The sequence below is a fragment of the Canis lupus genome, chromosome 18 (assembly GCF_048164855.1).
Source record: "Canis lupus baileyi chromosome 18, mCanLup2.hap1, whole genome shotgun sequence".
Taxonomy (NCBI): domain Eukaryota; kingdom Metazoa; phylum Chordata; class Mammalia; order Carnivora; family Canidae; genus Canis; species Canis lupus.
The window spans coordinates 49,343,782-49,353,847 of NC_132855.1; the positions used below are offsets into that span (position 1 = coordinate 49,343,782).

General features: G+C 43.3%; 1 protein-coding gene across 1 annotated transcript; it reads right to left on the minus strand.

Annotated features, from left to right (window-relative positions):
• Positions 1-1,262: 1,262 nt before the first annotated feature.
• TMEM229A (transmembrane protein 229A) lies at positions 1,263-7,508 on the minus strand. Its single transcript, XM_072784424.1, has one exon. It carries the CDS (start codon positions 7,506-7,508, stop codon positions 6,393-6,395), a length of 1,116 nt encoding a protein of 371 aa, XP_072640525.1. The 3' UTR covers positions 1,263-6,392.
• Positions 7,509-10,066: the final 2,558 nt, after the last annotated feature.

A 10,066-nucleotide genomic window follows, 5' to 3' on the forward strand; every position in this document is an offset into this window, starting at 1 on the left:
ACATGCCCTACCAACTAAGCCAGCCAAGTGCCCCTGAAATACCATAATTTTATATTTTAGTAAGTTGTGGACTGTTTACTTGTACATTTGTAGACACTTCAAAAGCACATTATTAAAACTTTTATAGTATGTCCAATCACATCATTACACATGCAAAAAAAAAAACTTCAGAAAATTTGCTGAATAAATATTAACATAATAAAGTACACATTTTGATACCTCACCAAACTAAGGGTGTACAGTATTTCATGAACTCAACATTTTCTTTTAATTCAAATCTTACATGATATAAAGACTTAGAAAAACATTCATAATCTGAATTATTTTACATAGAAAGATAAATCCATGGGCTCTCTAAAGCTACTGAATACTATCCTTTTCATTATATCTCCTACTAATGCCTTTATTATTCTTTTGTTTCTGTTTTATTTGTTGAAAATATCCTCATTACAAGTAAGAACAATGATAAATTTTGTTAAATATTTGCTTTTGAGCACTTAGGATCTGAGTACTTGCTCTGATGTACTCCAGGGAATTTTCTTATTTATTTTATCTTCCTGTCCATTCATTGTTTCTAATAAAAGGTTAAGACTAAAATAGTTCTCCTTCAGAAATGTACAAGAGCATATTTAATTTTACTTTAGTATCTTAAAGTTAGTGGGTAATCAAAATGAGATGATGTAAACTTTCTGCATATTCTTCTCAATACCATTTTTCTCCAACAACAACTACCTTTCAAATATTTAAAGTTCTGAATCTGAGATCCTGTGAAACAAGTCTTATTTTCATCATGGATCTTAATAATACATTAATAAAGTATCTCAGATATAACATAAATGTCTGTTGGAATCCCATCAAAAGTGGAGCTAGCTTTCCCTTTAATATATAATTCTCTTTTTCCGATTGGCATCTTTCATCCTTCCTGACTCGCTACTTGCTTCTGTGACACCTGTGGCCTCTCAATTCCTTTCTTAATGCAGCTGTTTAGGTCTGCCAGAGGAAACTATCCGGAAAGTCCCCCAGTTGACATTCTGTAGGTAGCCCTAAGCAGCAACCAAAGGCTTTTCCTGGGTCCAGCCACATTGAGACTCCAGCAACCCAAGCAGGGTCCCTACTATTTAACCTTCAACTCCTACATCTACAGCCAATGTTTCTTTTTTCCTCTTTCTCTGAAGTAATGTCAATTACTCTCAAAGTTCTCAAAGCCTTGCTGCTTAGACTCAGTGAATGAAGGCATCATTTGGAAAGATGTAAGACCATACTTATCATGATAAAAGAATGAAACACTGATTTTTTTAATGACAAGAAAAGAGTGTCTTATAAAACGTTTCATTGCGATACACAAGCAACGTATTAAGCAATACATTAGCAATGTGCAATACACAAGATATGTCAGCTCCTGAAAGCCTTGAAAAGCCTTTTCCTTCACTGATAGAGAGTGGGTTTTATCAGCTCAGCTGTTGACAGCTTTCCCCTCATTCAGTCTTTGCATGAAAAACATAATTAATACTGCCTTGAATAGTCCAAGCTGAGTTGAGAAACCATCTGTCAGAGATGTCATGTCAGTAATTCCTGCCTGGGATGGAACTGGATGTTAACCAGTTTAACCAGCTTTCTTTCAAACCTTGACTCTCCTTAATCATGGTAAAAATTCATTTTTTCCAAATGGGAAAGTTGGTCCATGTGATGTTTGGATTCTAATGGAATCATTAAAAGATGAAAATCAAGTCTTTCTGTATGTCAAAGACCAGTCCCTCACTCCCACTCCCTTTCTTTCCTTTCTTTCCTTTCTTTTCCTTTCTTTTCTTTCTTTTTCTTTCTCCCTCTAAGGGCTACCTAAAAATAGACCATTTCTGCAAAGAGAATTTAAAAATTAAGGGGAAAAGTCTCTAAATTTATGTTCTCTTTATATTAAGAGAAAAAGTCTCTAGGGAAAAATTCACTACACTCATCCCAGTTTAATTTACAATTGGGTTGCTAGTGTCTAGAAGCCACTGCCTCTGTGATGGTTTCATACCTCAATGTTAAAAATCAGAATGAGGCCAATTCTAGTGAACAGAAGTCCACACAAACAATTGCTGTTTTTGTTGGTTCCTCTGGTACCAAGTCTAAGAATAGAAAGAAAAAAAAAATCTGGCAACACAACAACATCATCTTTTACAGCCATCTTTCTCTTCAGCATAAACTGAGGCATGTGTTTGATGGAGGGAGGGAAAGAGTGTTTCTTTTATTCCCCTCAGTAAAGGAGCTTAGTTCCATTAAACAATGTTGGAAAACATATTGGAGATAGTATATTTAAAATTAATTTAAAATGTAAAGTGTTTTTAATGCCTTTTAATATAAACAAAAATTGATTTTATTAAAATGCTTTCAGATATTACAATACAATGATTTACTTATCACTCCAAGTCTGTAGCATGACTATAACTTCCTTTCCAAGTACATTGATTTTTAAATGTATTATGGAAGTGGAAAAAGAACCAAAGCAGTCTACCAAAATTCTTCACCATCCCTCTTAAATAGAACCAGGTCCATTATGTCAATGGAGTCTATTTCAAAACAGTATGGGAAAATTATTTTTTCAAAAGGATAGGACTAACCAGTTAGAAACATTTCTTAAATAACAAAGGACAGGTCATATTTTTCTAAGTTTTGTTTTGCTGAGTCGAAACATGAAATGTCAAATATTGATAAAATATTCAAAGTTAAGTACACCGAAATGTCTGAAATATTGATATGGATTATTAACCTTTTGGAGTCTTTGCATAACCTAAAAATGTCATTGTTAACATGAGAAACTTAAAAGATCATATTTCTCTGTAAATACAGTGTCCAGATAGAATTGATTTAAAATTTAAAGCACCTTTAGAAGAAAATTTCAGTGTTGTTGAAGTTAAACATGGAACAAAAATCATACTTGTTACTTTTCTTCCATGTTTTCTGTTCAGGACTCCTTAGACTTTAAGGTATTTAATCCAACTCAGAATAAATGTTCGTGCAAAAAATTTAATTTTAACTTTTGGGGCGTTTAGCTCTCACAATGATGATCCTTCCAAATGCTATGTTAAATATGTAGCAATAATTATGTATTTTTCCTAGCTTGTGATATAAGGTATCATGCCTCTTGGTGTATTATTCTTTGATCAAGATTGCCTGACTTCAAATGAAGAACTCCACTTCAGAGCTCTGCTTAAGTATAAGACTATTACCTGAGGAATTAGTACTAGGCTGATTTTCAGTTATGTATCCTGGTATTAATAAATCCTTGTTATTTCCCATGGAATAGAGTGTTTTTGTTACTAGTGCCTGGTTTTTAGACATCTACACTTGCATTTGTGATAGTGAAAGGGAAGAGCAATACAAACTGTAAGGTGAAATCCGTAGAAGATCCAAAATCATTGCTGTCAGTAGACAGAGGCATGACAGTGTTTCTGTTAAGAACAGACCCTGGAGCATAGAGTACTTGGATTCAAGTGTAAATATTCAATAGCTGTATGACTTGAGCAGTTACTTAACCTCTTCCGGCTTCAGTTTCATTGTCTTGGTTGCAAAAGGAGGGTTGCTAGAGGTTTAAGTAAAATCAGTGGGTTTGTATCTGTATGTATATGCATACATATGTATATATATCCACAATTAAGAGATATAGATCATATTTTATATGCTTTACTTTGTATATGGATATATATTAAGATTATATATATCTACTTAAGATGTATAAATGATACTCATTTAAAATATATACATGGATATATACATATATTCACTTCAGATTTTATGTATGTAATAGAGGCTCATTTTTTGGCAGGTGGTGTTCCTTAAATATTAACTATTATATTGGCTTGTCACTTCTATATCTGAACTGCTAATGAGTTAACAAAATTGATTGATCTGATGATTCTTGCCGTGTTTTTTCTTTCAAGTTTCAGTTATAGCAAAATGTCAATTAAGAAATTGAGTAAACACATAACAAGAAGTCTTATAGCATGGTGCTGAGTTAATAGACAGGATAATCACTTCCGGAATACATACGAATGAAGTCTTTGTAGAACTAGAAGAGGGGCTGTTAATGGACTTCTGTTTTAGAGATGATGGATTGATGTTCATTCTGATGAATATCCAGCCTGATGAGGACCCTCCTAGCAACTGCCTCTCATTGCCTAGTACTAAAACAGTAGCTTTCCGAGTTAAGTATAACTTCCTATAAACCAAAACACTAATACCTGAGCTTCATCAGGACAGATTTTGTTTGTGTTGGGTCATTGCTGTATCTGCAGAATTTAGGCAAACACCTTGCAAATAATGGGTGCACAGTAATTATTTCTTGAATGAACTGAATGGATGGAAACCTTGGTCTTTTCTTTAAAACAAGTTTAACATTAAAACCAAAACAAACAAACAAAAAGTAACAGGCTTTCCTACTTCCTGACAGATTTCTGAACTTAGGAACGCTGGTAAGCAGGTAAGCAGGGATGAGGAGCAGCATGTGAAGGACGTAAGTGCAAACATGTACATTTAGCAAGTATCCTAGAAGTCAAGGATTTGGTTAAGCATTTACAGGAAAGTGTGGTGTGGTGCCACACTTAACTCAGATTCCTGTGCAATGGGTCACATTCATATTACAAATATTGCTTAGCATCTGACTAACTAGTGTCTATACTTCTACTTTTCTCTGGCCAGTGTTTTCAGAAATCCTTTACCTATGACCAAGTTTCATAAAGTGACCCTTTAACTTTCTGCAAACATTTGGTTTGCTACTCAGCTTTGACTAGCTAAACTAATCAGTTTGACATGATTCATTCCACAGGTGGGGTTGATTATATTGCATTATTTATAATTTAGCTCACAACCTCAGATAGTGGATTCAAATAACATTCTCAAAATTATTCCCAACAATCATCTAAATACATATTCGTTTTTACTGCTATAGCAAATATTTTTTGAAACCAGAAAGAAGCATAGCATAGACAAGCTAATAATTTGAAGCGGAAACTATTCATTTGTACAAACTGTAAGTTTTCCTCATAATTTTCGTAACGAAAACTGAGAAAGTGTTAGTCATCCTTGGCTGAGCTATACTCAATTCTACATCTTTTCTAAATATAATAAAACAACAAACAACCTTAAAGTACATTATTATTGATTAGACATGATTTTTTAAAGCGGGTTTTATCATCTCATTTAACTTTGGAGCTTCCAGACAATAATGAGTCACCAAAAAGCTATCATTGATTTATACCACACATTAGCACATCAGGTTTGGCCCAAGAACTCTGTGGGTGCAGCAGGAAAAAGAAAGACGATTACAAGTGAGCCGTGGCAGAAATACTCTGAAAACGCCTATCTGTATTCACGGTAAGCAATTAGGTCTAATGCGAGTATAATGAACATTCAGGTTCATTTTATTCCAAGGGACTGTTTCTGTTCTTGAAGCTGCGTGTAGAGAGAGTCCTTAGGGTTAGAATACTATTGTGGGTGATAAAACTTTGCTTGGCCTTTGGGCATATAAGGTAAACATTTTACAGCAAAAATTTACAGCTATAGATAACACAGCATCTGATCAATGTTAACACACTTGGCGTTTAAGGCTAATCCACATTGGAAAAACAATCATCTCCAGGATGAAGATCAAATATCTTAACACAGTGTCACCTGTCTGAGTTGCTAGAAAAGATTTATTTAAAAATCGATCCATAGGATGTGTTTTCACATTTGTCAGTTTCTTTCCACTTGCGTGCTAGAGGGAGGCACTTTAAGAGTTATTAACTGTCATTCTAGGAGTAAAAGACACTGAGTTTCAGCAGTGATTGGTAAATACGGCGGGGAATTAAAATGAAATTGGATTAAAAAGAAAGTAAGAAAAAAAATGACTGAATTAGAAAATTTCACCAAATCTTGTAAAGATCACTAATTTCTGGTTTGAATAACTTCATTCTTAAAAAAAAAAAAAAAAAAAAAAAAAAAAGACTAGTAGTTATCACCCACCCATGCCCCAATAAGTGAATATACTACAGCTTCTGATGTCAAGGTATCATGGCTTTGCTGTTTGGGCTTGTAAGGGGTTTTAAATATTGACAAGTACTTTGAGTTATGTTTCGAGTAAAATTTCAAAATGTTGTATTATGCATAGGTTCCAAAGTGTCAGAAAAACGGAAAAGTCGAGTAAAACATATTAGAAGAGCTTAGGAAAACGTATAAAAATTAAAAGGCTAAAAAAACCACTCCGTTTTAAACGTGTAAAAATAAATCGAATTGGTTCGTGGGACTCGAATGACTCTTTCTTTTCTTTCTTTCTTTCTTTCTTTCTTTCTTTCTTTCTTTCTTTCTTTCTTTCTTTCTTTCTTTCTTTCTTTCTTTTCTTTCTTTCTTTTCTTTCTTTTCTTTCTTTCTTTTCTTTAGATAGTTGGTATGTACTGAACCCGCCACAACACGTTGAAAAGTAGGTCCTGGTACACACTAAGGAATATCCAACCAGGTAAATACATCAGGGTGATGAGGCCCATGAAGTTGAGCGGGTAGTGAGAATAGTCCCAGGAGCAAGCGCCGCACGAGCGGAGGCCCAGGCCCCAGCACAGCTCCCACGCGTAGATGAAGGTCACGTAGACGGGCACCCGCTTCCAGGTGCTCCAGCCGCGGCCCCGGTGCAGGTGGAAGTAGAGCCTCTCCACCACGAAGCTGCAGCTGCCGTACATAAAGAAGGACCAGAGCGACGTGTGGCCGCTGGTCGGCCCGTCCGCCTGCCCCAGGAAGTTGAAGAAGAAAGTGAAGAAGATCTCATCCAAAAAGCCGTGCATTCCGAAGAAGAGAAAGCGGAGCGGGTCCGGCAGCCCCCGAGCCGGGGCTCCCCCGACGCCCCTGGTGCCTCGCGGCGGTCGTCGCCGGCCACCTGCGCCCGGGGCGGGGGCGGGGGCGGCGGCGGCGGCGGCGGCGGCGGGGGGCGCGCGCGGCCAAGGCTGGGGCCGCGGCTCGGGCGGCCGCCGGTACCGCAGGCGCAGGAAGCGCTTCAGGAACACTTGGCAGTGGTAGAGCGCCAGCACGTACTGCAGCGCCCAGCGCAGCGGCCCCGGCACCGCCGCGCCCGGTCCGCCGCGCAGGCCGGCCAGGGTCTGCAGCGCCACGTGGGCCGACGGGTAGACCAGGAAATTGAAGACGAAGGCGCTGGGGCAGCGCGGCCGCTGCAGGTAGACCTGCTCCAGGGCGAAGTGGGTGAGCGAGTGCAGCAGGCAGCGGTAGGGCGAGGAGAACCCCAGCATCCGGAGGTCCAGGTCCGGGCTGCGGGCGAAGCGCCCAGCCGAGGACGCCAGCACGTCCAGGGTGATCCCGTGCATCCCGTAGAAGTAGAGTCGCATCCAGGCGGGCAGCGCGGCGCCGGCGGCCGGCGCTTCAGCAGTGGACAGCGGCTCCGGGCGGCTGGCGGCAGCCTCGCGCCCCCGCCCGCCCGGGCCCCCGGGGCGCCGCGCCGCGCCGCTCCTCCGCGCCCGCCCCTCCGCGCCCGCATCGCTGCCCGCCATGGGCTCAGCAGCTGCCCGGGCGTGGAGCTGCGGGGCCGGGCCGCCGAGGCCCCCACGGCGCGCAGGGAGCTCCGTCCCGCCGCGGCCCGATGGCAGCCGGAGCCCTAGAGTCCGGGAGACGCGCGGCCGCCCCCCCCCGCGCAGCCCCCCCACCCCGCGCCCTGCCCTCCGGCCCGGGTGGGTGCAGCGGGAGCCCTAGAGTCCGGGAGACGCGCGGCCGCCCCCCCCGCGCAGCCCCCCCCGCCCCGCGCCCTGCCCTCCGGCCCGGGTGGGTGCAGCCCGCGGCGCCCGCGCTCCCTCCGCGCGGCCCACGGAGGAGTGGAGGCGAGGACCGCCGCGAGCCCCGCCGCCCCGCTCCGCCCCGCCGCCTCGGCCGCCCGCTCCAGAAGCGGAGAGCGAGCAGTGACGCCCTTCCCCGGCCTCCCCGTGCTCCCCTCCGGCTCGCCCTCTCCCGCCTTCGCCGGGCCCCCTCCCGCTCCGCCCTCCGCGCAGAGGCCCGCGGGGTCCCGGCGACGCAGCCCGGCCGCGCCTCTCCGCCCTCCTGGGGCGGCGTCGGCGGGCGGGGGGGGGGGCGGGCAGGAGCGGAGAAACCCCCACCAGGTGTGACCCGAGCTGCGCCGGCTGCGCGGGGGCCCGGCACTCCCGGGAGCGCGCAACCGGGGCCTCGTGCCACACGCCGGAGGCCGGGCCGGGCGCAGGCTGCGGTGCGGTGTGTGTCCCGCTCCGATTCGAGCCGGCCGTGTCCCAGGCACAAAGGATAAACCCGAGACTCCGAGCCCGCACGGCCCAGCAGCCGAAACGTCGCCTGGTCCACTTTTGCACTCTCTCTCCCCGACAAGCCTGTTTTCCTAGGTTAGTCTGCGAGGGGCCAAGGCTCCCCACCCCCACCCCCCACCCCCCACCCCCGAATTATGAAATGATCTGAGGCCAGTTGGGTTGGACGTTGCTCTGGCTGACGCGGAGGCTCTTGTCAAGAATAGCCCCCTTGAGGGCAGCCCGGGCGGCTCAGCGGTTTGGCGCCTGCCTTTGGCCCAGGGCGCGATCCTGGAGACCCGGGATCGAGTCCCGCGTCGGGCTCCCTGCATGGAGCCTGCTTCTCCTCTGTCTGTGTCTCTGCCTCTTACACCCCAGTGCTGCTTTTTCTCCTTGCAGAACCAGATCATCCCAGAGATGAAGACTGAGAGTGAGATTTTTTAATTAATTAATTAATTAATCTATTTATTTAAGGTAGAATGAGAGAATCTAGAACTTTGGTGTGTTGGGGGCTGTGCTTTTTTTTAAAGATTTTATTTATTCATGAGAGACAGAGGGGCAGAGACATAGGCAGAGGGAGAAGCAGGCTCCCCACAGGAAGCCCGATGCGGGACTCTCAGGACCCTGGGATCACGACCTGAGCCAAAGGCGGATGCTCAACCACTGAGCCGCCCAGGCGGCCCCGGGGCCTGTGCTTTATAATCCAATTTTGAATCAGGCCTTAAAATTGAAAAGAAACTTAGAGGTAAATTATACCGTAAGGTATATTTTACCTTAAGGGATTTATACTCCCCTACCCCCTTCATCTGTAGGCAGAAACTAGGTAACAGTTCTAATCTGAAAGGAGATGGGATGTTTCTTGGACGGAAGGCTTTCTGGGGATTTCTTTTTTTCCTCTCGGAGAAATAAATATTCTGAGGCCAATGCCCCTATTTTTAAAAGCAATCTCCACCACACTCCCTCCCTTTACTTATTTCAACCCCCTATGTTAAAGTCTATAGTTGCTAAATTGTCTGTGACTTGGGTATGAGAGAAATAAAAGTATGATGAGAAGAAAAATTGTTAAAGTAATATCACTTGTGTAAGGGCAAAGTAATGACTTATTCTTTTTAGTTTTGTTAGCTTGTGGTTTATTGGCAGACTTCCTTTGATAACTGTTAGTGGGTGGAAATGGTCATGCCAGGGACAAAAGCCTCAGGTAACAGGCCTGTCAGACCAGCTGCAAAAGAGGAGAGGGTTAGTTGCCCAAATGCCTGAGCAAGTACAACGAAGAAAATAATAATGTTGTTAAAAAAAACTAAGTTCAACTGAGTAAATGTGAAGATCTGATCGACTTTAATCAATGATTCATGAATTGGGCTGCATCCCATTTAACAAACAGAAATGAGCTCCAAGGAGCTATACAAAATGAAGACTTTTATAGGCAGAAACAAGGCAAGACATGGAAAGTTATTAGTAAAAGCAAAGAAAGAATTGTTTCAGGCAAGGTCATCTTCCTTTGGGTTGGGGGTCTGTCGTGCAGACCACCACACTAGTACTGATCAGGAAATTCCAGACGGTGATTAAAAGTCACATTTCTGTAACTAAGTCTTGGTTTGCTGTCTTAGGGCAAAGGACTCCATAGTGAGTCTGTTATTATTATTTTTTAAAACACTGTAAACATTTTCATGAGCACTTACTATATACAAGATGCTAAATACACTGGGAAAATAAAGAGTTTTAAGATGCACTGTTTAAGAAGTGTATACTCTAGTTGATAGGATAATAACCTACCATATCTGTGTAAAGCCTACCTATGATTATTA

What these genes read in the sequence shown, in the direction of transcription:
- TMEM229A (XM_072784424.1), bottom strand. Translation starts at nt 7,508, where the DNA reads ATGGCGGGCAGCGATGCGGGCGCGGAGGGGCGGGCGCGGAGGAGCGGC.